The sequence below is a fragment of the Antennarius striatus genome, chromosome 21 (genome assembly GCF_040054535.1).
Source record: "Antennarius striatus isolate MH-2024 chromosome 21, ASM4005453v1, whole genome shotgun sequence".
NCBI lineage: Eukaryota > Metazoa > Chordata > Actinopteri > Lophiiformes > Antennariidae > Antennarius > Antennarius striatus.
Window position 1 is genome coordinate 18,207,501 of NC_090796.1, and position 27,471 is coordinate 18,234,971.

Consider the following 27,471-nt stretch of genomic DNA (forward strand, 5'->3'; position numbering starts at 1 on the left):
TAACACAAGTAGTTGGAGGACAATGAGGCCATCAGTGAGGTCAACAGTCACCTCACTGATGGCCTTTCAGTGACCTCAGTGGGCGGAGACTCACGTGCGTGCTGGAGGCCCGCCCTCATGCGTCGGTACAACTTGCTCCTCCACTCCCACGCTCTCAGCTGTTTGTCTTTGTGACAGTCGTCCAATGAGAGGCCATTTCTCTGAGCCTGCGCTGCGAGGTCGGCCGCTCGTTGCTCCGCCTCCAGCACCAGAGCGTTCAGGTGAGCATCCCGAATCGCCATGGTGACAACTACAAAGGGAGAGACAGACAGACAGACAGACAGAGAGGGGGGAGACCTCAGACTGGAGCAGAACATGGCCTTGACGGTGCTGCAGGTCTTCCTGGGGGGTTCTGGTGCTCCAGCGCCCCCTGCAGGAGGACTGGCTCACGGCGGCGGTGCGTTCTCACAGCGTGGACTCTCCTTGGCACCGGCCCTCAGCAGCAGCTTGGCGATGGGCGTGTTGTTGGTCATGATGGCCACATCCAGCGGCGTCAGACCCTGGCTGTTGGGCGTGTTCAGGTCCAGGTCCTCAGGGGAGAACTGGAACAGGAGGATCTGAACGGCGTCCAGGTCCTGATGCTCCACTGCCTCAAACACACACTCAGCGCCCTGCATGGTCTGTACACACACCATCATCACCAACCAGAAAACCTCACCTGACCCGCCCACAACCATCTGACCACACCTCCTGAAGAGCTGGGTGGACATGATGTCAGTCAACACAGCCAATCAGCTGCCAGCTGACAGAAGGAAGGAGGGGAGGCACTGCTATGGTGATGATGATGGTGGTGATGGTGATGATGATAGTGATGATGATGATGATGGTGATGATGGTGATGATGATGATGGTGATGATGATGATGGTGATGGTGATGATGGTGATGATGATGATGGTGATGATGGCGATGATGGTGATGGTGATGATGATTGTGATGGTGAAGGTGATGACAGTGATGGTGATGATGATGGTGATGATGATGATGATGTTGATGATGATTGTGATGGTGATGATGATGATGGTGATGCACCCTCAGAATGTCACCTATATCTGACATGATGTCCAACCCAACCCAGGAAGGCTCCTCCCTTGACCTCTCACGTCACGTGTCACACTCACCGACGCCTTGCGGAAGCGGTCCGTCCTGCCAAAGAAGTAGGCATCTTCGAAGGAGGAGGTGCTTCCACGGAGCTTCTCCGACAGGTTCCTGTAGAGACGCTTGGCGGCGCTTGGGGAGGCCGGCCCCCCGGGGCACTTCCTGGACTGGGCGAGCTGCAGATTCTGCATCTGCCGGGTCACAACAGCTTGGAGGCGTCTGACGGGAGAAGACACCATCGTTAGCCTGGTTTGTGTGTTTGTAGATTCTGTGATGCTGTTGGACTCTTGAACACGTGTGTGATTGAATCAGAATCAGAGTTTTATTGTCATACTGACACACGTTTAAATATGACGAAATATGTCTCTGGAGGTCCCAGTAAGCCCGGTTGATAAATAAGATAAATAAGATTAAATAAGATAAGTTAAGAAAAGATAGGTGAAAAATGTAAGATAAATAGGAGAACAGGGAGAAGTTAAGAATAGTAAGTGTAAATTGAAAAGTGTTCGAACAGCAAAGTCTATTAACAGTGTAGCAGCTGTATGTGGGTAAGTGTGTAGGTGCTCCATCCATTGCACCTGATGAAGCACCATATTGCACCAGATCCCCGTGTGTCTGTGGTGACACTCGGGGCGTCGTGAGGGTGACTACAGAGCACCACAGGAGTTCAGCTGTCTAACAGCTGTCTAACATTGGATTTGCTCAATAACATTTGTACCTTTGTTCTGTCTTATGGACACCACACCATCATCACCATCACCATCATTATACTCACCATCATCATCACCATCACCATCACCATCATTATACTCACCATCACCATCATCATCACCATCACCATCATTATACTCATCATCACCATCATCATCACCATCACCATCATCATCACCACACCATCATCACCATCACCATCATTATACTCATCATCACCATCATCATCACCATCACCATCATCTCCATCACCATCATCATCACCACAACATCATCACCATCACCATCATCATCACCATCACCATCATTATACTCATCATCACCATCATCATCACCATCACCATCATCATCACCACACCATCATCACCATCACCATCATCATCACCATCATCACCATCACCATCATTATACTCATCATCACCATCATCATCACCATCACCATCATCACCACCATTATACACATCATCACCATCACCATCATCATCATCATCACCATCACCATCATCACCATCATCATCACCACACCATCATCACCATCACCATCATCATCACCATTATACACATCATCACCATCACCATCATCATCATCATCACCATCACCATCATCACCATCATCATCACCACACCATCATCACCATCACCATCATCATCACCATCACCATCATTATACTCATCATCACCATCATCATCACCATCATCACCATCATTATACACATCATCACCATCACCATCATCATCACCATCATTATACTCATCATCACCATCACCATCATCACCATCATTATACTCATCATCATCACCATCATCCTCACCATCATCACCGTCACCATCATCATCACCATCATTACCGTCACCATCACCATCACCCTCATCATCATCACCATCATCCTCACCATCATCCTCATCACCATACTCATCATCTTCACCATCATCACTATCATATCATTATCCTCACCATCACCATCATCACCAGCATCATCCTCACCATCATCCTCACCATCACCATCGTCACCATCATCGCCATCATCATCATCACCGTCACCATCCTCATCATCAGCATCATCATCACCATCATCACCATCATTATACACATCATCACCATCACCATCATCATCACCACACCATCATCACCATCATTATACTCATCATCACCATCACCATCATCACCATCATTATACTCATCATCACCATCACCATCATCCTCACCATCATCACCGTCACCATCATCATCACCATCATTACCGTCACCATCACCATCACCCTCATCATCATCACCATCATCCTCACCATCATCCTCATCACCATACTCATCATCTTCACCATCATCACTATCATATCATCATCCTCACCATCACCATCATCACCAGCATCATCCTCACCATCATCCTCACCATCACCATCGTCACCATCATCGCCATCATCATCATCACCGTCACCATCCTCATCATCATCATCATCACCGTCACCATCCTCATCATCACCATCATCATCACCATCTCCTGTGGGTCTCTGGTTCAGCCTGAGTCAACCTGTGGGGGGCGCTCACACACAAACACACAATCACACACAGGTCTTTCATAAAGTTCTCGTCCTTCACGTCTCACCAGAGACTCGTCTTTGGTTTCCACCAGAACCATCAGAGCTTTGAGTGTTTCCCTGGAGCTGCAGCAGAGCCCCCCAGGAACCAGACTAGAGCACCCCAAGGAACCAGACCAGAGCACCCCAAGGAACCAGACCAGGAACCAGACCAGAGCCCCCCCAGGAACCAGACCAGAGCCCCCCCAGGAACCAGACCAGAGCCCCCCCAGGAACCAGACCAGAGCTCCCCCAGGAACCAGACCAGAGCCCCCCCAGGAACCAGACCAGAGCTCCCCCAGGAACCAGACGAGGAACCAGACCAGAGCCCCCCAGGAACCAGACCAGAGCTCCCTCAGGAACCAGACGAGGAACCAGACCACAGCCCCCCAGGAACCAGACCAGAGCCCCCCAGGAACCAGACCAGAGCTCCCCCAGGAACCAGACCAGAGCCCCCCCAGGAACCAGACCAGAGGCCAGAGACCAGACCTGGAACCTGACCCCCCCAGGACACACCTGACCAGTCAAACTTGCTCCATCGCTGCGGAAACTTCCTCCGTCTCCCCAGACATGAACCTCCAACGGGTGATCCTGGTGATCCCAGGTTCCGGTGATCCTGGTGATCCTGGGTCCTGACACCCCCACCTCTGGAGCTCTGGGGGGGGATCAGAAGCCCCGTCTGGAGGACGCCTGCTGCTCCCGAGCGCGGAGCTGCAGCTGACGGACTGAACACCTGTTCATGAACGCATCGCAACGCAACAGCACACACACCGACGCCGGGGGGGGGGCGAAACTAAACACACAGCAACTGGGTAAACGGGTGGGGGAGGGGCAGCTGCTCTGAAAGGACGGAGAACAAAAAGGAGTAAGGAAGAGGAGGAGGAACCTGTCACTGCAGCAGAAAGAACCCCCCCCCGCCACACATTTCCCCACTGCCACAAAACCCCCTCACTGCCCTCAGCACCCCCCCCACTGCCACCCCCCCACTGCCACACAACCCCCTCACTGCCCTCAGCACCCCCCCCACTGCCACCCCCCCACTGCCACACAACCCCCTCACTGCCTTCAGCACCCCCCCCCGCCACACATTTCCCCACTGCCACCCCCTGACTGCCACACCCCACTACCACCCCCTGCCACTGCCACACCCCCTCACGTCCCTCCAACTGCCCTCAGCACCCCCCTACTGCCCCACATTCCCACAACTGCCCTCAGCACCCCCACTGCCACCCCCCCGCCACTGCCCTCATCACCCCCCTGCTACATCCTTCGGTCAACAACAATAAAAAAACAACAGTCAACCTGTGGTGACCTCTGGTGACCTGTAGTGACCTCTGGTGACCTGTAGTGATCTTTGGTGACCTCTGGTGACCTGTAGTGATCTTTGGTGACCTGTAGTGACCTATAGCGACCTGTAGTGATCTTTGGTGACCTCTGGTGACCTGTAGTGATCTGTGGTGACCTGTAGTGATCTTTGGTGACCCGTAGTGACCTGTGGTGACCTGTGGTGATCTTTGGTGACCACTGGTGACCTGTAGTGATCTGTGGTGACCTGTAGTGATCTTTGGTGACCTGTGGTGATCTGTGGTGACCTCTGGTGATCTGTGGTGACCTGTAGTGAGCGCTCATCCTCTTTTGAAACAACTCTTTGATTTTATACAAAGCAGCCAACAGAGTTTAAAGGTGATGTCATAAAACGGGGACCAATCAGGACAGATGTGAGGAGCCTTCATCACTGAGGAAGACGTGTTTGTTCAGACATGTGTCCAGAGTTCTGTACTGGTTCACTCACTGGTCACACTGGAGGCTGGATTCTCAGGAATGTTCACCATTTACTGCTCTGAACACACCGTGGAAAACTACCCCACCACACACACACACACTAATGGTGGTGATCAATCGTCACATGCTAGCGTAACCACAGGTGTTTATCTGTTAGCTTCTAAATTAGCATCACCACGATAACATGATGAATGGAACATAACCATCGTGCAGTGCTGTCATGAGACCGGAGCACTTTGTCTGGTTTCTTCTTCACGTCTTTGTGCGTTGATGGAACGCCGCTGAACACTGAACGCGTCCCTCCGATAGCATCTGGGAAGTGCCCGTTGGACGGAGCTGCGTGACGCGGCGTGGAGGCGGGGCCGCAGTCTCGGAGAAGCACAGTGAACGTCTCTGATGGCGTCTTCCATTCCAACCGACATGACTGATGTGAACATCATCCACCGACCAATCACAGCTGCCTCTCGTCCGCCGCCGGCGAGGAGACGAACTGCGCCGCAGCCAGCGGCCGCTGCTCTCCTTGGCTGAGAGCTGCTCTGTTTCCATGGTTCCCATTGAGAACCAACAGGTGAGGGGGGGGTTCTGCAGTTTCACACCAAACACTTCAATATCTCTACTTTTATCTCTTGTTCACACCAGAACACCAGTAGAACCAGTAGAACCAGTTAGTCACACCAGTAGAACCAGTTAGTCACACCAGTAGAACCAGTTAGTCACACCAGTAGAACCAGTAGAACCAGTTAGTCACACCAGTAGAACCAGTAGAACCAGTTAGTCACACCAGTAGAACCAGTTAGTCACACCAGTAGAACCAGTTAGTCACACCAGTAGAACCAGTAGAACCAGTTAGTCACACCAGAACACCAGTAGAACCAGTTAGTCACACCAGAACACCAGTAGAACCAGTTAGTCACACCAGTAGAACCAGTAGAACCAGTTAGTCACACCAGAACACCAGTAGAACCAGTTAGTCACACCAGTAGAACCAGTTAGTCACACCAGAACACCAGTAGAACCAGTTAGTCACACCAGAACACCAGTAGAACCAGTTAGTCACACCAGAACACCAGTAGAACCAGTTAGTCACACCAGAACACCAGTAGAACCAGTTAGTCACACCAGTAGAACCAGTAGAACCAGTTAGTCACACCAGAACACCAGTAGAACCAGTTAGTCACACCAGAACACTAGTAGAACCAGTTAGTCACACCAGTAGAACCAGTAGAACCAGTTAGTCACACCAGTAGAACCAGTTAGTCACACCAGTAGAACCAGTAGAACCAGCTAGTCACACCAGAACACCAGTAGAACCAGTTAGTCACACCAGAACACCAGTAGAACCAGTTAGTCACACCAGTAGAACCAGTTAGTCACACCAGAACACCAGTAGAACCAGTTAGTCACACCAGTAGAACCAGTAGAACCAGCTAGTCACACCAGAACACCAGTAGAACCAGTTAGTCACACCAGAACACCAGTAGAACCAGTTAGTCACACCAGAACACCACTAGAACCAGTTAGTCACACCAGTAGAACCAGTAGAACCAGCTAGTCACACCAGAACACCAGTAGAACCAGTTAGTCACACCAGAACACCAGTAGAACCAGTTAGTCACACCAGAACACCAGTAGAACCAGTTAGTCACACCAGTAGAACCAGTAGAACCAGTTAGTCACACCAGAACACCAGTAGAACCAGTTAGTCACACCAGAACACCAGTAGAACCAGTTAGTCACACCAGAACACCAGTAGAACCAGTTAGTCACACCAGTAGAACCAGTAGAACCAGTTAGTCACACCAGAACACCAGTAGAACCAGTTAGTGTCGTGCCACTGCGTCATCACGCCATTTGAGTGCCATTGTCATCAGCACACCCTTCACCCTAAACCTAACCCCTGACCCTAAACCTTTAGGGTCAGGGGTTAGGACTAGGATTAGGGTTATGACTATGATTAGGGTTAGGACAAGGATTAGGGTTAGGACTAGGGCTAGGATTAAGATTAGGGTTAGGACTAGGATTAGGGTTAGGGTTAGGACTAGGGCTAGGATTAGGGTTAGGATTAGCGTTAGGACTAGGATTAGGACTAGGGTTAGGATTAGGACTAGGGTTAGGATTAGGACTAGGGTTAGGACTAGGATTAGGGTTAGGACTAGGATTAGGGTTAGGGGTCTGGCCGGCGCTGCTGGTGGTGCAGAGGAGACGCTTCTGATTGCCAGTGAGCCGGATCAGACCCGGACCAGAACCTGACCTCTTCCCAACAGATTCATGCAGGTGTGTTCTACCCCCCCCCCCCCCCACACACACACACACAGACGTCATCCTGTGTGGAGAATTCAACCTTTAGCTCCACCCACTGACCAATGGTGTAACGCAGTCAGAGACACTCCGGCTCATGATGGTGTAGTTCCCGTGTTTACAACTGTCCACCAATCATGTTTCCTGTAGGAAACAACCAGCTGCATGCCAACTGCAGCTGGTTGTTTAACATGTTAGCATCCGACAGCTGTTAGCGTGTAGTCGTGTTCTAGGTACCGCTGGATGGATCAAACACGCTGCTGTTAGCGTGCAGTCGTGTTCTTGACGAGCTGCAGTTCCTCCAACAATCACCTGCCGCTCTTTCTTCCTTTCAATCGCCATGGCAACACGTAGCCAGTGGCCACATTTGTTAATGGCTACCTTGGCCCTCAGTGTGTGTGTGTGTCATCTAAGAGTTGTAAAGCGGTTCCCTCAACAACACACACTTACTGTTCCCGTCTTCTAATGTTTTGTGGGAGCTGCTGTGACTGATCGTTCAGGACCTGAACACACATCATCCAATCAAAACGCTCCATGTGTTCCTCACACCCATCCCTCACGCCATGAACTCCTCGTCAGCACCAGAACAACGAGCACGAAGCGCTACAGTAACACCAGCGAGGCCTTCAACCGGCTGTGGAGAACCCAACGGACCTTCAACCGGCTGTGGAGAACCTAACGGACCTTCAACCGGCTGTGGAGAACCTAACAGGCCTTCAACCGGCTGTGGAGAACCTAACAGACCTTCAACCGGCTGTGGAGAACCCAACAGGCCTTCAACCGGCTGTGGAGAACCTAACGGACCTTCAACCGGCTGTGGAGAACCCAACAGGCCTTCAACCGGCTGTGGAGAACCCAACGGACCTTCAACCGGCTGTGGAGAACCCAACAGGCCTTCAACCGGCTGTGGAGAACCGAACGGACCTCCAACCGGCTGTGGAGAACCCAACGGACCTTCAACCGGCTGTGGAGAACCCAACGGACCTTCAACCGGCTGTGGAGAACCCAACGGACCTTCAACCGGCTGTGGAGAACCCAACGGACCTTCAACCAGCTTTAGAAAACCCAACAGGCCTTCAACCGGCCGTGGAGAATCAGCTCCACCTGGTGGTGAGATGTCTAGGGGGGCAAAAGAAACACATCCAGACTGAGATTTGCTGAGGTCTCAAAGATCCACCAGTGGAAGCAGAGTTCATGTGAAGCCCAAAACCAACACATGGTGGACTAACGTGAACACTGAGGGGTCACAGCCCACCGTCAGAACATCTATGAGAACCTGGCAGAACCAGAGAGAAACTGGTAGAGGAACAGAACTTACTTCTTCCTGGAGTCGTATCTTCCACTTGTGGCCAGACCCTGAGAAGACAGAGAAGACAGAAGATAATCAGGTTCCACTCCACCAAAACCCCACGTCTACAGAGGTCACCTCTTGGGGCCCTCGAGGGTCGAACCCCAGGGCTTGGGTTAGGGTTCAGAGTCAGGTCAGGGTCAGTGTCAGGATTAGGGGTTAGGGTCAGGGTTAGGGTTAAGGTCAGGGTCACTGTCAGGGTTAGGGTCAGGGTAGAGGGTCAGTGTCAGGGTTCGGGGTTAGTGTCAGGGTTACGGTTAAGGTCAGGGTTAGGGTAAAGGTCAGGCTTAGGGTTAAGGTCAGGCTTAGGGTGAGGGTTAGGGCTGGACTCACCTGGACGGGGGGGCTGGACTCACCTGGACGGGGGGACTGGACTCACCTGGACGGGGGGACTGGACTCACCTGGACGAGGGGGGCTGGACTCACCTGTACGAGAAGGGCTGGACTCACCTGGACAGGGGGGACTGGACTCACCTGGACAGAGGGGCTGGACTCACCTGGACAGGGGGGGCTGGACTCACCTGGACGAGGAGGGCTGGACTCACCTGGACAGAGGGGGGCTGGACTCACCTGGACGAGGAGGGCTGGACTCACCTGGACGCCGTGGACCTTCTTCCTGCCTCTGTCCAGCCGGGCTGCCGCCCTCAGGTGAGATCGGTCTCTGCTCGCCGCCTGCAGAAGCCACTCATCCACTGAACGCGTCTTCCTCCAGACCGCCCACTCTGCCCCACCCCTCTGAGCCGGGGAGAGGCTCCTCCCCCTTCCCGCAGCAGGGTTACCCCCCCTCAGATCAGGTGACCACATGTCACGCTGCACCGAACCTGAGGAGAGAAACCCGACACCCGTTACTGTATACACACACGCAAAGCACGCACGCACGCACGCACGCACACACACACACACACACACACACACACACACACCAGCCTGCTGGTGTGGGCTCAAGTTCCCTCGGCTCAGGGTGATCGGGTGTTGGCTGCATTAAAGCTGCATGAAGAGAGACTGTCGTTCACCACTCGTTCCCCCCCTGTTCACCACTCGGTCACCCCGTTCACCCCCTGTTCACCACTCGTTCACCCCGTTCACCACTCGTTCACCCCGTTCACCACTCGTTCACCCCCTGTTCAGCACTCGTTCACCCCCTGTTCACCACTCGTTCACCCCCTGTTCACCACTCGTTCACCCCGTTCACCACTCGTTCACCCCGTTCACCACTCGTTCACCCCGTTCACCACTCGTTCACCACTCGTTCACCCCCTGTTCAGCACTCGTTCACCCCCTGTTCAGCACTCGTTCACCCCCTGTTCAGCACTCGTTCACCCCCTGTTCACCACTCGTTACCCCCCTGTTCACCACTCGTTCCCCCCCTGTTCACCACTCGTTCACCCCGTTCACCACTCGTTCACCCCGTTCACCACTCGTTCACCCCCTGTTCACCACTCGTTCACCCGTTCACCACTCGTTCACCCCCTGTTCACCACTCGTTCACCCGTTCACCCCCGGGTCCACAGGTTTAAAAGAGACATAAACAATAACTGTTACCATGGCAACATGAAAGTGACTGACGGATCCCATTTAAGTCTCTCCAACAGCACAAGCACCTCCCACTTCTCATGGGATGCCGCCCTCTGCTGGTCAAATGATGTCAGTGTTCTTTTCAAGGATGTCAAAACTGGCAGTGGGAGGGGGAGGGGTGTGATGTCACACAGGTGGGTTTGACGTGATGTCACATAGGTGGAGGACCATGATGTCACACAGGTGGGGGTGTGTGATGTCACACAGGTGGAGGACCATGATGTCACACAGGTGGGGGGGCGTGATGTCACACAGGTGGGGGGGCGTGATGTCACACAGGTGGAGTGACGTGATGTCACACAGGTCGGGGGACGTAATGTCACACAGGTGGGGGGCGTGATGTCACGCCGGTGGGGGGACGTGATGTCACACAGGTAGGGGGACGTGATGTCACACAGGTGGAGGGGCGTGATGTCACACAGGTGGGGGGATGTGATGTCACACAGGTGGGGGGGCGTGATGTCACACAGGTGGAGGGGCGTGATGTCACACAGGTGGAGGGGCGTGATGTCACACAGGTGGAGGGGCGTGATGTCACACAGGTGGAGGGGCGTGATGTCACACAGGTGGGGGGATGTGATGTCACACAGGTGGGGGGGCGTGATGTCACACAGGTGGAGGGGCGTGATGTCACACAGGTGGAGGGGCGTGATGTCACACAGGTGGAGGGGCGTGATGTCACACAGGTGGAGGGGTGTGATGTCACACAGGTGGAGGGGCGTGATGTCACACAGGAAATGGGTTCTCTCTTTGGCAGGCAGGACAGGAAATGAAGCCTGTGGTGGAGCCCCACCCAGCCATCAGCACCAGACGGGACAAGGATGTCCATGAGCTCAGCTCCACGTGGACAAGTCTGCTGCTTAGCCTGCTGGGGGCTTGGGGGTGATCCTCCAGGGGGGTCATCTGGACAGGTAGACTCGTGAACCTGTCCTCACTTGGCAGCAGGTTGAAGATGGAGTCCCAGTTCCTGTCCCTGAACGCTGCAGGACTTCCTGTAAAGGGAACACCTCTGACCCCCCCAGGGTCACCTGAAACCTCACCTGCAGAATTCCAGCGGAGTCCCCCCGGACTGGCGGCAAGCCGCCTCCTCTTCCTCCCCCCCCTCTGGGGATCAGCTCCTGGGGCAACAGGGGTGGAGCTCAGGACAGGGGGAGGGGGCGGGGTCACTGATGACGACATCTCCGTACGCAGTGAAGCTGTGGAGAAGCTGGACTCCTCCCACTCTGATGACCTGGAGGGAGAGGCAAGGAGGGCAGTGACCCAACAACCAATCACTGTCAAAGAATACACCGACCAGGTGACGTCAGGGTTAGGGTCAGGGGTTATTGTTAGGGCCCAAGGTTATTGTTAGTGTCGGGGGGTTATGGGTCAGGGGTCATTGTTAGGGTCAGGAGTCATTGTTAGGGTCAGGGGTTATTGTTTGGGTCAGGGGTTATTGTTAGGGTCAGGGGTCATTTTTAGGGTGAGGAGTCATTTTTAGGGTTGAACATTGTTGCCCTTGAATGTGCTTACGCTGTGTGTGTGTGTGTGTGTGTGTGTGTGTGTGTGTGTGTGTGTGTGTGTGCATGTCGGTTGAATGAAACCGATGGCTACGCGTGTCTATTCCTCCGTCATGTTTTAGTCGGCGTTCCTCCCTTTCATGATGGCAGCTTCAACAGGTTATGGGCCCAGAAAGGAGCTTGGAAGCCGATGGAACCGTTTATGTTTCGGTGGAGATGAGAAAAACTATGAACTGTGGGAAATGAAGTTTCTGGCGCACCTGCGTCTGCTTAATTTGAAGAGCACCATACTCGGTGAACCGCCTGGTGAGGCCAGCGAAGGTGCAGCAGACAACGCAGAGAAGAATGAGGACGTCTGTGCAGAACTTATTCAACTGTTGGATGATAGAAGCCTGTCCCTGGTGATGAGAGACGCCGCAGATGATGGCAGAAAGGCGTTAAAGATTCTGAGGGAACATTATGCTGGTAAGGGAAAACCACGAGTGATCAGTTTGTACACAGAGCTTACGTCTCTTCAGAAAGGCGTTAATGAGAGCGTCACAGACTATGTCATTTGCGCAGAGACTGCTATTACGGCACTGAGAAATGTGGAAGAGACTTTAAGTGATCGCTTGTTGATTGAAATGATTCTGAAGGGCCTGCCGGACTCATTTAAGCCATTTTCAATACACATAACCCAAAGTGATGAAAAGTTAACTTTCTCAGAGTTTAAAACAAAGCTGAGGAGTTATGAGAGCACAGAAAAGTTTAATGCTGCTTCTTCAGAAGACGACAGCTTGATGAAGGTGAGAGGAAGAGACGGAGGGAACATGAAACTGTCCTGTTTTAACTGCGGACAGAAGGAACATAGGGCCCTGGAGTGCACCTCTCCCACGAGCGAGCACAGAGAATAGAAACAGTGGTGTAGTTTTTGCAAGAGTTCCACGCAAAAGGTGAAGCGGGCGGTGGATGAGGAAGACCACACGTTTGCTTTCAGGGTGGGCCAAGTGGGTGAAGTCCTGGTCAGCGGAGTGAAGGAAAAAGGCCTCATGGTTGATAGAGGAGCCACGTCACACATCATCAGAGACATCGCTCAGTTCAAGGACTGTGACAACAGTTTTGAGCCACACAAGCATGTCCTGGAGTTGGCTGATGGAGAGAGGACCAGCGGTATCGCCCTGAAGAAGGGTACAGCCAAAGTTCGCCTGAGGGACAATAAAGGTCAAGTGGTGGAAACTGATCGCTGATTGGGGCGTTGTACGCCCCATCTTTTCCACAGGACATCTTCTCAGTCAAGGCAGCGGCGTCCCAGGGAGCAACAGTCATCTTCAAAGAAGGTCAGAACAGACTCGTTCACAAGAACGGTGTAACATTTGACATCCAGGTGTATGATAGACTGTTCTATTCAAGCACTGTTAAAGATGATGTTGATCAATGTCATGGGTGTTATGATGTTCAAACATGGTAAGTCTTAATCTTTTTGCATTTAGTGATGCTGCTTGGGCAGCAGCTCAAAATGACAGGAGAAGCACATCTGGTTACTGTTTTAGTTTGTCTAAAACTGGTCCTGTTGTTTCTTGGATGTCTAAGAAACAATCCACAGTTGCTCTTTCCACACGTGAGGCTGTGTACATGGCTTTGGCAGCTACTACACAGGAAAGCCTTTATCTTGTTCAGTTACTAAACAAAATGGATGATCAATGTGATTACATACCAGTGACAATTTATGAGGACAATCAAGGGGCGATTGCTTTGTCTAAGAACCCTGTATGTCGTCAAAGGTGTAAACATGTTGATATAAAGTACCATTTTGTTCGATCTGCATTTGTTGTTGGAAAGATAACTATTGAATATTGTCCTACGGCAGACATGGTTGCAGATTTTTTGACCAAACCTGTAACTAAAGCTATGCTTGACAGATTTGTGTGTTTTATTTTTGGGATGAAGGGTTAAACATAAAGACATATGTATTAACTGTTCTGTGTAAATGTGCATGACAACCGTATGTTATTCAGCCTAAGACCAAGTGGGGGTGTTGAACATTGTTGCCCTTGAATGTGCTCTTACGCTGACCATTGTCTGAAGGGGGTGTGGTTAATTTGTGTCAGGTGTGCAAATCAATAAATGACTGCGTGCCGCTGCACCGTCAGTGTGTGGGTGTGTGTGCACGCCGGTCGAATGAAACCGATGGCTACGTGTGTCTATTCCTCCGTCATGTTTTAGTCGGCCTTCCTCCCTTTCATGATGGCAGCTTCAACAGTTAGGGTCATGGGGTCATTGTTAGGATCAGGGGTCATTGTTAGGGTCAGGCTGTTGTGAGTCATTAGTGACTCAGTGCCTTTTGTGGTCATTTCCATTGTTTAATGGAAGCAAGAGCCCCACCCCCCCACTAGCTGCTGGGGCTCTGACCCACAGACCTGTCGCCCCCCCCCCTTTAGAGGGTCCACCAGGGTCCTGGACCCGCTGCCTTCACCTGGTCCTGGGGGTCCTGAGCCCCGGGAGTGATGTGATGGGGGGGCCCCAGGGGTGATGTGATGGGGGGCCCCGGTGGTGACGTGATGGGGGAGTCCTCCTGTCCTCCAGGAGCCAGATTACATTCCTCTGCAGGCTAAATTCCTCCCAGGAGGGAGGACGTTAGCTCTGGAGTTAGGAAGTTATCTCTGACCCACATCACCGTCACCATGGGGACAAACAGACTGGACCGCCCACAACAATCAGCTGGGGGAGACATTCGTGTCTCCACCCAGACACCAGAGAGCTGAGCAGGTCCACCTCCGCTTCCCCCTCATGAGTCACCACCTCCACCCACATTAGAGAATTCAGTGATCTCGACCACAAGCCTCTGACTCCAACTCCAGATGTTAGAACACACCTGGTTCTAACCCTAACCCTAACCTGTCAGAAAAGTGAAACCAACACAAACCAACCATGGATCCAACTGCAGAACATTGTGGTACAACGTCCAGAGTTGTTCAAAGAACCACGTTGGTGACCCGGGTTAGTCCACTATGGGGTCTCTGCACCTCGGTCAAACGAAAACCCTCCAAACACCTTAGAAGGGTCCAGACCTCCACGTGTTGTTGTTGGGGGGGCTGAGGTCTAAATCAGACCCAAAGACAAAGACTTGTTCACGGATCATAGAAACCAATCCAACCCTGGAACCTTTAAAGTCCACATGATGGTGGAGAGTGGAACTACTCAGGATAGCCCGTGTGTGAGACACCCTTACCTGAGCGCCGGGTCCGTCTCTCTTGGCTCCCTGCAGCTGGAGGGACAGCACTTGCTCAAGGAAGACGACGATGAGGAGCAGATGGATGAACCTGAGGAAGAGGAGGTGGAGTCCAGGGTCCTGGACAGAAGCAGTGAGGACGGCGTACACAGCCACTGCTCCAGGTCAGAGAACTTAGAGCAGCTCAGCATCTCCAGAACGCTGCAGGAAGACAATCAGGAACACAGCAGGAGGAGGAACATCATGAACACCAACTGAGGTTCTAACGCTCACCTCACGCTGAAGACCTCACTAACCTGTCATTAGTGACGTCACACTACACAGTCGAATGGGTGCTGGATACACAATGACATCACCAGGATCCTACGAGTTAAATACGACTGTACTTCAGACACACTTTGACTCGATGGCTCTGACTCTGACGCGGTTCAGCCGATCAGATTACGATCGCTGCTCTGTAAACTGCACAACAACGGAAGATGGGATTCACAATGAGACGTCCGGCATTGCTCTGAGAGCTGCACACGTTCACCACTCAGGAAATAGCAGCCGGACACGTTTAATGAGCCGATGCCCCGAGTTTCCTGGAAACCTGAAGGTGACGCTGCAGGCATTTCAGATACGACATGACAGCCTCAGCCGCTGTCTTTAGGAGCTCACCCAGGTTCACCCCTCATCCTCCCATCTGCTCTGGACCTGCTCTTCCCATCCCACCAGTACCACCCCTAACCTAATCATCGGCTGGGGTCCGGCTTTTTTTTCCCTCCGCACCACCATACTGTTCCACCCCTCATCCACCCATCCGCTGTGGACCATCTGCTGTGGACCTACACCTCCCATCCACCAGTATCACCCCCCACCTAACCATCGACTGGGGTCCTGCTGCCTCTCTTCCTTGGTGTCATCTTACTTTTCCATCCCTCATCCGCCCAGCCGCCGTGGACCTTCTTCTGTGGACCTTCTCCTCCGAGCCCACCAGTACCCCCCCAACTATCCATCGGCTGGGGTCCTGCTTCCTTTCTCCCTCCTTCCTCCATACAGTCATCCACACAGCTGTAGTTGTGCCTTGACTTTATCAACCTTAACCATATTGATACTGTCTCTCTCTGGCCTGTCTCACTCTCTCTCTGTCTCTCTCTGTCTCTCTCTGTCTCTCTCTCTCTCTCTCTCTCTGTCTCTCTCTCTCTCTGACCCTGTTCTTGTCTTCCTTTGATTTCTTTTCCACCCAACCGGTCGAGGCGGATGGCCCCCAAAAGAGTCTGGGTCCTGTCCGGAGTTTCTTCCTCATCGAGGGAGTTTTTCCCTACCACTGTCACTGATGCTCTGGAGGGTTCAGTTGGGTTTCTCTGTCTGTTAAAACAAACTGAGTTTAATAGCCATTAATCCTAAACCATTAACGCTGAACCAGTTACCTCTCATCAGCCCCACCCACAATATCATCTTTTTCATCAGCTGTCTGGAAGGTACAGGATGTCCTGTACCATAAAGCTTGATGAACCTAGCTGGGCTTCCTCTTACTTTCAGCTCACCTCCGGAGCACTGCCGAGGTGAGCAAGGTGCCGTCCCCTTTACAAATTGCTCATTTGAGGCGCACCAAGAAGGAGCTGCCTGCCACTCTACCTCCCTTGCATGCCTACAGGCCCCCTTGTGTGTGGTGTGTGTATTACAGGGGCCTGTACACACTAATATGCATGCATGTGATTTGATTTGATTGACTAACAAAAAACTAGAGTGTGCGTTCTTATTTTCCCTTCGTGGATTATAACAGTGTATTACATTTAAATTAAATTAAATTATCTGGCTTCACTTACCCAGACATCCGCTCTCCGGATTTTCGGTACCATAATTCAATCGGTACCTAATTCAATCCAGACTTGTCCACTCTAGATCTGTGCGCGCTCACATAAAAAGGGCGGAGTTTGCTGCATGCGACCAATCGCAAACATGCAACAAACCGGCCCGAGACGCATATTTCACAACGGAGGAGCAAACAATAATAATCAAAAATACGATCAATACAAATCAATAATCCAGGCAAAAAGCAACACAGCTGCAGCTGCCAAACGGAGCAAGGATCTCTGGGAAAACATGGCCGACTGCGTCAATGAGGAAGTTAGTGCCATTATAATATTACTGCCCCACTATGACTGCACTTGTGTATCTGACTACAGTAACATGTGTGTGTTCATACATGTGTGTGTGAACCACATGTTTGGTTATGACATGTGATCGTAGCCCCGTGACCTTATGAACAGCTCTACGTACTGTGTTCTTCACAGGTTTTCAGCATCGCCAACACAATACATTAAAGTACCGATCAATCAATCAATCAATCCATGATTTACTGAAACAAATCATTGATCAATGACATTCTATCTGTGTGTTGCTTGTAACCCGTCCAACGATGGATTTCAGGACATCATAATAATGACCAACATCACTCAGAAATATATTAACTGTCTCAAAGACCCTCAGGTCAATGCACACTGTGTGGGGCTGTCAGCGCGGGGTTGGGGTGCGTTCCATTCCTGATGTGAGGCTCCAGCAGCTGACAGATGTAATGTAACCCCTCCCCCCAAAACCTCTACCTTTCTACAGTCATTGTTCAGCCAATCCCCCCGGATTACAGCCATCCCTAAATATTCTCTCTGCCTGAGCGCTCTGCACACAAGCTGTGACCCGAGATCCACCGGGTTCTCAGGGAACGGACGGCCCGTTTTCAGGAGAACCGATTGGTCAGTAGGTGGGGCTGTTATACCTGCTGAGCTCTGATTGGTCAGTAGGTGGGGCTGTTATACCTGCTGAGCTCTGATTGGTCAGTAGGTGGGGCTGTTATACCTGCTGAGCTCTGATTGGTCAGTAGGTGGGGCTGTTATACCCGCTGAGCTCTGATTGGTCAGTAGGTGGGGCTGTTATACCTGCTGAGCTCTGATTGGTCAGTAGGTGGGGCCTTTATACCTGCTGATCTTATCCTGAACTTATCCTGCTCCGGAGCAGGTTAGGTGTTCAGCATAAGTTACCGCGACAACGTAGCCCGATAAAAAGTCAGCCACCTCTATGGTACCGAAAAGCCAGGGTTAAGCCTGAAGTTATCTGGCTAAGCCGTAATCCAGCTTTAGGGTACAGGCCTCTGGAGTCTCCAGATGACAGGAAAACACAATAATCCACAGACATCTGACCAAAACAAAAACACCTGAAGGAGTTAAACCACCAACATCTGAAGTTAAAACTTGTTAGCTGTCAGAAGGCGGTTGTAGCAGCTGGTAGTTTTTTAGTTGTCAGTTGTGTCCTGCTAACTCAGTCCTTTGACTATGTCACAGTGAACTGACTCGTGAGTTAGATAGCCTTAGCTTGTGACGTTAATCAATTCTGATAGTTGAGGTGGTCCAGCGAAGCGTCACGTACTGAATCGAGCGGCAGATGCGTCATGTGACCCTTACTATGAACCGTGCTGATAGAATGAAGAGCCAACAAACACAACCTACTTCCGTTGGAGCGCGTGTGTCTTCTGTCCCTCACGTCAGACACGTGTCACCGGTAAACCCGGTCCGGGTGGGTCCCAGTGGGTTCCCGTCTCTTGTCCCAGTGGAACCAGTTTGTCCTTCAGCTTCCGTCTCTGTCCAGTAACCCTCACTGCAGCCCCATTACCGTCATCCTGCTTCTCCACCTGTCACAAGCAGCCCCTCACACTGTCTTTGCCCGCCCGCCCCATCAACACACCCGAAAGAAGCCGCCACCCGCCCCCGGCTCACGTTACACCTCCATACTGGTCCAACACACACACACACTAACAAACACACACACACTCTGATTCTACTAGGGAACTGTAAATCACAGGAACGACCAGCGAGTTCCCGGTAAAAGAACCACAGAAATACTGCAGCAGTACGAGAGGTACTGCAGTACTGACAGAAATACTGCAGCAGTACGAGAGGTACTGCAGTACTGACAGAAATACTGCAGAAGTACGAGAGGTACTGCAGTACTGACAGAAATACTGCAGCAGTACCAGAGGTACTGCAGTACTGACAGAAATACAGCAGCAGTACCAGAGGTACTGCAGTACTGACAGAAATACTGCAGCAGTACCAGAGGTACTGCAGAGTTGTGTGTACTGTAGATGAGGTGTGTGTGTGTGTGTGTAGCCTGGGCGGTCCGCATGCTCCGACTACCCTGCGTTGTGTTCTGGTGCGCAATAGACCGGACACAGAGGTGACTTTTTTGGTTGGTATTTATTCCTGCAGCGTGATATTAGAACAAACCAGGGTGTGAATATTCATGCCCTCCATGCAACACCTCCCGCAGTCAGGTTCAAGGCAGACCGACTTAAAACATTCAAAATGTCACAGATAATAAATAAAATATACATGAATGAATAAAATATAATGTACATGAAAGAAAACCTAGTTTATGAACATAACACAGGACACTAAACACCTGTACACATACCTGCAGCGTGATGAAATTAGAACGAACCAGGGTGTGAATATTCATGCCCTCCATGCAACACCTAACACAAGGGGGAAATATGTTAGGTTGGGTTAACAAGGAGAGAAGTTAGGACGCTCCTGTGCACCCCTCCACACACACACACACACACACACACACACACACACACACACACAGACACACACACACAGACACACACACACACACACACAGACACAGACACACACACACACACACAGACACACACACACACACACACACACACACACACACACACAGACACACACACACACACACACACACACACAGACACAGACACACACACACACACACACACACACAGACACACACACGCACACAGACACACACACACACACAGTAACACACACACACACACACAGTAACACACACACACACACACACACACAGTAACACACACACACACACACACACACAGTAACACACACACACACACACACACACACACAGTAACACACACACACACACACACACACACACACACACACAGTAACACACACACACACAGTAACACACACACACACAGTAACACACAGACACACACAGTAACACACACACACACAGTAACACACACACACACAGTCACACACAGACACACACACACACACACACACACACACAGACACACACACACACACAGACACACACACACACACACACACACACACACACACACACACACACACACACACACAGACACACACACACACACACACAGGTAGAACACGTGGAAAGCTAGCTTACTTTTCCCATCCCAAAGCAGCTAACGGATCCCGTTCCACAACACAAACACCGTAAACACGTCACTGAACAACATTACTTTTCAATATTGCAAGAAACCGTCACTAAAACGTGTCAGTAGAACTTTTAGTGGACAGCGGACCGGTGCACCTACCTCCCGCCGTCAGGTTCAAGCAGACTGACGAGAGTCGGACGGACCGGATGTTACGGACATCACTTCCTTTATTTTTCAAAATAAAGGTGCTGACCGTACGCGCGAAGGAAATACAAAATATAAAACTGAAATAAATAAATTCACATCCTTAAAAGAAATCAAAGCACATCGTGAGGGATTTTGGTGAAATTTATAAAACTCCAAAATCAATCAATCTATCAATTGTCTGTTACATCTGTGTGTGTGTGTGTGTGTGTGTGTTACTGTGTGTGTGTGTGTTACTGTGTGTGTGTGTGTTACTGTGTGTGTGTGTGTGTTACTGTGTGTGTGTGTGTTACTGTGTGTGTGTGTGTTACTGTGTGTGTGTGTGTGTTACTGTGTGTGTGTGTGTTACTGTGTGTGTGTGTGTTACTGTGTGTGTGTGTGTGTGTGTGTGTGTGTGTTACTGTGTGTGTGTGTGTGTGTGTGTGTTACTGTGTGTGTGTGTGTGTGTGTGTTACTGTGTGTGTGTGTGTGTGTGTGTGTGTGTTACTGTGTGTGTGTGTGTGTGTTACTGTGTGTGTGTGTGTGTTACTGTGTGTGTGTGTGTGTTACTGTGTGTGTGTGTGTGTTACTGTGTGTGTGTGTGTGTTACTGTTTGTGTGTGTTACTGTGTGTGTGTGTGTGTGTGTGTTACTGTGTGTGTGTGTGTGTGTGTGTGTGTGTGTTACTGTGTGTGTGTGTGTGTGTGTGTGTGTGTGTGTTACTGTGTGTGTGTGTGTGTGTGTTACTGTGTGTGTGTGTGTTACTGTGTGTGTGTGTGTGTGTTACTGTGTGTGTCTGTGTTACTGTGTGTGTTTGTGTTACTGTGTGTGTGTGTGTGTTACTGTGTGTGTGTGTGTGTGTTACTGTGTGTGTGTGTGTGTGTTACTGTGTGTGTGTGTGTGTTACTGTGTGTGTGTGTGTGTGTGTGTGTGTTACTGTGTGTGTGTGTGTGTGTTACTGTGTGTGTGTGTGTGTGTGTGTGTGTTACTGTGTGTGTGTGTGTGTGTGTGTTACTGTGTGTGTGTGTGTGTGTGTGTGTGTGTGTGTCTGTGTTACTGTGTGTGTGTGTTACTGTGTGTGTGTGTGTGTGTGTGTGTGTGTGTGTGTGTGTGTTACTGTGTGTGTGTGTGTGTATGTGTGTGTGTGTGTTACTGTGTGTGTGTGTGTGTGTGTGTGTGTGTGTGTTACTGTGTGTGTGTGTGTGTTACTGTGTCTGTGTGTTTGTATTACTGTGTGTGTGTGTGTGTGTGTCTGTGTTACTGTGTGTGTGTGTGTGTGTGTGTGTGTGTGTGTGTGTGTGTGTGTGTGTGTGACCTTTCCATAGACAAACTAACCACCACCACTGGGCACTGCTATGGGCACTGCTAGCATGTGACAGCTAGCTTGCTAGCAGCCTGCCTCCAGGCTATGAAGGTCATCGCTCAGAGAACATGAAATCCTTCCGGCACGCTGCCCCTCCCTGCCCCCCAACCCCCCACCCCCGCCCCCCTGGTCCATTTTGTCCAAATAAATTTGAAGTTGGCCAAATCAAAATGGCGGCTTAAATGATTAAAGTGAGCAGCTTGAATTGTCAGCTGTTAAAATCCGGGGGGTTGGGGGGGTGGATTATCTTCATGTTCATGCGCAGCCTGCTGCCCCCCCCCATCATCTGCCTCCCCAGCCAGCTGTCGTCTTTCTGTCGCTGCTTTCGCCGCGCCGCTGGCGGTTCTCTGCCCCTCTGGGAGGACGTGAGGCGTCGCCGTCAGAGGCGCCCCCCTGAGGCGCCGCCATGGGCTTCATGGAGTTCTACCTGGAGATCGACCCGGTGACGCTGAACCTCAGCATCCTGGTGGCCAGCTACGTCATCCTGCTGCTCGTCTTCCTCATCTCCTGCATCCTGTACGACTGCCGGGGCAAAGACCCCACCAAGGAGTACGCCCCCGACGACGCCTCGCTGCCCCCCAGCCAGTCGCCGATCCGTCTGGTGGTCATGCAGAACTCGCCCGCCTCGGCCCGCTACGAACCCACCGACACGGCGGGCCCCGGGGGACCGCCCACCCCCGACCTGAGAGGAGACCGGGAGAAGAGGAGCACTCTGGTCTGAAGGGGGGGTCTGCTGGAGGTAAGCAGGATGACTCCAACCCCCAACCACGTCAGAACCCCCCAGCTCGTTTCTAAAAACTGAAGTCCTGGATTGATGAGTAGATTAGATCAGCTGACCACAGGAAGGAACCAGAGGATCAGGTCTAGAGTCAGACCAACCAGAGGATCAGGTCTAGAGTCAGACCAACCAGAGGATCAGGTCTAGAGTCAGACCAACCAGAGGATCAGGTCTAGAGTCAGACCAACCAGAGGATCAGGTCTAGAGTCAGACCAACCAGAGGATCAGGTCTAGAGTCAGACCAGCAGAAAACAGCCTGATTCGTCACACAAACTGAGGCTTCAGGTGGGATCGATGCATCTGTGTAATCAACTGATTGGTCCTTTCTAATCTGATCAAACCTGATCAGTCTGTTTGGTCAGTTGATTGATATCCTGTAAGTAAAATAGCTTAAACTGAGCTGCTGAGACACGTTTCCAGGATGTAAAGAGTCTTTTATGACAACATGTAAAAAACTAAAGCGTGATGTTCAGCAGAGTCTGTTCCAGATCATCAGCTAGACTCAAAATACTCAGTTTTTAGTCGAAATATTTTGGAAGGTGGAAACGTCCACAAGCTAAATGGCCTGACTGGCTCAAGCTGATGCTAACATGCTAATTGTGTTGACTGGAACTAGTTTTGTTCCAGTCAATCTAGTATAGAATTGAAAATCATGTGATATCAGTGGATATTGACATGCAGGAATTCTAACTTGTTGTTTTGTGGTAGCACGTTGCTAACATGCTAATGTTTGTCTCAGTAACAATTTCTGTCTAAATGCTTTCAGTCTGGTTTCTGAGCGATATTACACATCTTTAATTTACAATATGTTTAAATCCATTTAAATGAATGGTATTTCTGGAAGGACAAGGTCTGCCTATTGCCATGGTAACATGTGTCCATGTTGGCTAAAGACACGGATGTGATTTAATGCTGACCTGATTAAAAGTCACAGGATTGGAAGTTACTGACAAGACGTCATCGTCAGAGAAACAACCGTCTGAACTGCATCTGAATCGTCCAGTCGGTACTGAAATGGTTTAGTCTGGGTTAGGGTCAGGGTTAGGGTTAGGGTTAACCCAACATCTCCAGAGCAAAGGTCTATGTTTAGTCTGGACCAAACATCTCCAGAGCAACGGTCTACATTTAGTCTGGACCCAACATCTCCAGAGCAACGGTCTACGTTTAGTCTGGACCCAACATCTCCTCAGCAAAGGTTTACATTTAGTGTGGACTGAACATCTCCAGAGCTACGGTCTACCTTTAGTCTGGACCGTTTAGTCTGGACCAAACATCAGGAGCAGTGAATCTTCACCCCTGTCTCAAACGACGGGCCTGAGGTTCTAACATGGACCTCTGAAGCAGCCTGTGAATCCCTGCGGGCCCCTCCCCCATCACTGAGATGAATTGATCTGACGGAATAAGGCTTCAGAGACGAGGGATTGATGGGAGGGTGGTCCCTCCCCCCTCAGCCCACAGACAGCAGGACTGATCCTGTGGAGACATCGCCGGCTGAAGGTTCACGCCTGGTTGATGGACGGTGCTGGAAACATCTGTTCACCTCAGCATCTCTGTCCATGTGTGGGTCCAGGCCTCGCACTGTGTGTCTGTCATTCGCACCACTGACGTCACATTCTCCATGTCTGCTTCATGTGTTGGTCACAGACAAGACTCCACACCCCTGCACACTGTGTCTGACATGATTCCAGGATTCTGGTTGGCTGATTATTGACTGCTTCTTATCCTGTTTTTCCAGCTCTTGGTCACATGAGCTGAAAATTCCCAGCAGAGTCCTACTGTTCGTCTCAATCCAGCTGATCTACTACTGACGACCACTAGTGGTTCTGGAGCACGGAACACATGTGGACTTCCCTCATTAACAGGAACTCAACCTTGCTGCCCTGAATGTGGGTCCGGTCTGTTGGTCAAAGTGATCTGGTTGGTGGTCGGTCACCACATCTGGAACCTTATGGCTGAGAAACGAAGGAAACTTAGATGTGAGAGGCTGTGAAGGTGAAGGAACTCTTCAGGACTGGGAGCCCTCAGCTTCCAACCAGAACCAGAACCCACTGGGTCCCACTGGTCCTGGTCTAGAAGAGACATCTGTTCATAGAGATGGACTAAGATGGAGTCTTCAACTGATATCTGGACGAACAGATACCAACAACCAGATAGATAGACAGACAGATAGACAGACACCAGACAGACACCAGACAGACAGACAGAATGACAGACAGACAGACAGACAGACAGACAGACAGACAGACAGACAGACAGACAGACAGACAGACAGACAGACAGAATGACAGACAGACAGACAGACAAATAGATTACATTTACATTAAACAGGAAGAGGATAAATGCTTGTCTAAATATTACAGATACAGACGAATGTACAAAAATTCTACAGATGGAGGTTCCTGATAAATACGGAATGTTGAACACAGGATTTATTGTCAAACCATAAACATCAGACTGGTGGGACCCTGTTTGATGTGTTACAGCTGTTGTCCAGGGCGATGGCGAGTGACAAGAATGACTTCCTGTATCTGTGAACTGACTCCTTGTATCTGTGAACTGACTCCTTGTATCTGTGTACTGACTTCCTGTATCTGTGTACTGACTTCCTGTATCTGTGTACTGACTTCCTGTATCTGTGTACTGACTTCCTGTATCTGTCAACTGACTCCCTGTATCTGTGAACTGACTTCCTGTATCTGTCAACTGACTCCTTGTATCTGTCCCTTGGACAGTGGAGCTGTATCAGTCTGTTGGAGAATGTCAACAGACTCATCGGCTGGTTGAATCCATTGGTGCCGCTGGTACTGATGCTGCAGACCCTGGTAAAGAAGAAAATGCTGTCCACGACAGACTGGTAGAACATCTAGAGAACGTAGACCACGGCAGACTGGTAGAACATCTCCAACATCTCGCTGCACACGTAGGAGGATCTCAGCTTCCTCAGGAAGTAGTCTGCTTATCCCTTCCCTGTAGATGGCATCGGTGTTGGGGTTCCAATGTAGTCTGTTATTTACCTTAGGTACTTGTAGTCCAGGTACTTGTAGTCCTCCACCTCGTCCACATGGTTTCCCAGAGTGCACAGTGGTTGAGACGTGCTCCTCTTCTTCCTGAAGTCGATCCTCATCTCTCTGGTGTTGTGGATGTTCAGCTTCAGGTGATTGGTACTCCCCTCCCCTCACTTATACACCCAACAACAGCTGAGCCACCAGAGAACTTCTGCAGGTGGACTGACTCGGAGCTGTTCTGAAGGTGAAGAGGAAAGGGGACAGCGTAGTCCCCTGAGGAGCTCCGGTGTCACCGACCAGCAGACAGAACACTGACCAGATGGACGAACTGTGGTCAGTCAGGTCATCGCTGATGTAGGAGATGGTGGAGGAGTCCACGCCCATCCCCTACAGCTTCTCACTTCCTGTTAGTAGTACACAGTTCATGTACTGTTGGTTTCATATGCTAAAATTATCACAGAGCTTTAGGTGCTAAATAACCTGTTGGTCAGCTCTGACAGTCAGCCGCAGACTGTTGAGACTAATGCTTGTAAAAATGCTAAGCTAATGTCATCAACAAAGTGACAAAAGTTCAGTCCTACAGCCACTTGACGGAAGCAGCTGATTGATGACACAATGCCACCAAACTGGCTGCAGACGACTCCTTGGTAGCTATTCCTGAAGCAGGCATGCTAATGTTTAATTGCAGTTATAGATGTTTAAGCTGGCTGCAGCGCTGGGTGTAGATGTGTTCATGCTAGCTGCAGCTGCTAAAGGGACCTCAGACACTCCTGCAGCCAGCGTTTTATTGATGTTGTTGTATTTGAACAGGTTCTTGACACATAATCTTTTAGATATTTGCAGAGACAGGTGTTTTCCGTCACAGATAAGAAGTGCTAATCACTACTGAGTACTGTAACCAACCCTTGTACTCTATGTGTTGCTCTGTGGATTTGACTGTAATAATGAAATGTTTGTCCCCAAATAAAACCCCAACATTGATGGATTCTTCTTCCACTGTTCAACCAGGAAAAATGAAGTGCAAATATACATAAAAAAGTATTTAAAAACCCTGAATGAATTTTTGTACAGTATTAACAATGGTATCAAATGCTACAGGTAATTTCACATATCTTTACAGTATAATTAAATTATGGTCACTCATTACACAAATGACAAACTGGAATAATCTCCTTCCTAAAATGATAAAAGCTCTCTGACCAAAACGAAATCAGGTCATCCAGCCTGCCGATTGGCTGTGGCACCATCTGACAAATGATCCAACCAGTGTTTAGAGGGCCACAGGGGCCCAAACAAATCCTCTTACATAAAACAGCCATCCGAGTGACCCACCAATGGCAGCGTCACATCCATAGCATGAGGTGCACCCCCCACCCCCCTGTATTCTGTTTAATGGATTATGACCAAGGCAGGAGCCTGTGTTATGCACTTAGTGTTATGTAAAGTCCAGGTTGTGGACCTCGAGCTGTAGTGTTCAGGTCTGACCTGTCACTGCCGCCTGCAGCACCGAGCGCCCGACCGCAACCTGGGCGACCAGACCTGCTGCTGACGTCAGTCCTAATCCAGCTCCCCGGGCCAGGAAGTCCATTAGATTGACAGCTAAAGCCCATCAGACATGTGGGAATAGCGGATAACGGTCAACACGCTGATGGCATATCGAGTTTCAAGGTGTCCTTGTTACAGTTAGGCGTTAGGGATTAGGGTCAAGTTTAGGGTTAGGGGTTAGGGTTAAGTTTAGGGGTTGGGGGTAGGGTTAGGGCTGAGGTTAGAGGTTAAGTGAAGTAAAAA

At 50.6% G+C, this 27,471-nt stretch overlaps 2 protein-coding genes across 6 annotated transcripts in view; one reads left to right on the forward strand and one right to left on the reverse strand.

Annotated features, from left to right (window-relative positions):
- The window catches only part of ankfn1a (ankyrin repeat and fibronectin type III domain containing 1a), a 28,912-nt gene extending 12,786 nt beyond the window's left edge, over nt 1-16,126 (reverse strand). For 2 of the 4 annotated variants that reach the window (XR_011034006.1, XM_068304795.1), the window contains exons 1-8: nt 16,042-16,126; nt 15,132-15,332; nt 11,465-11,655; nt 9,444-9,670; nt 8,820-8,857; nt 1,159-1,354; nt 449-659; nt 95-289 (exon numbers count right to left, since the gene is read on the reverse strand). Coding sequence is in view for 1 of the 4 variants with exons in the window: in XM_068304795.1 (XP_068160896.1) it covers nt 95-289; nt 449-659; nt 1,159-1,354; nt 8,820-8,857; nt 9,444-9,670; nt 11,465-11,655; nt 15,132-15,332; nt 16,042-16,049 (1,267 nt within the window). In the remaining 3 variants the exon portion in view is untranslated. Of the gene's footprint in view, nt 1-94; nt 290-448; nt 660-1,158; nt 1,355-8,819; nt 8,858-9,443; nt 9,671-11,464; nt 11,656-14,829; nt 14,847-15,131; nt 15,333-15,427; nt 15,663-16,041 lie in introns of those variants that run through there. The other 2 variants (XR_011034007.1, XR_011034008.1) reach the window with 2 other exon arrangements.
- A 6,118-nt stretch (nt 16,127-22,244) lies between these two features.
- smim36 (small integral membrane protein 36) lies at nt 22,245-26,653 on the forward strand. Of its 2 annotated transcripts, none has more exons than XM_068305828.1 (2): nt 22,245-22,639; nt 24,414-26,653. In XM_068305828.1, exon 1 carries the CDS (start codon nt 22,307-22,309, stop codon nt 22,619-22,621), a length of 315 nt encoding a protein of 104 aa, XP_068161929.1. In that variant the 5' UTR covers nt 22,245-22,306; the 3' UTR covers nt 22,622-22,639; nt 24,414-26,653. The 2 variants fall into 2 exon arrangements, with proteins under 2 accessions (XP_068161929.1, XP_068161931.1); XM_068305830.1 differs by having other exon boundaries at nt 25,411-26,653.
- The last annotated feature ends 818 nt before the right edge of the window (nt 26,654-27,471 follow it).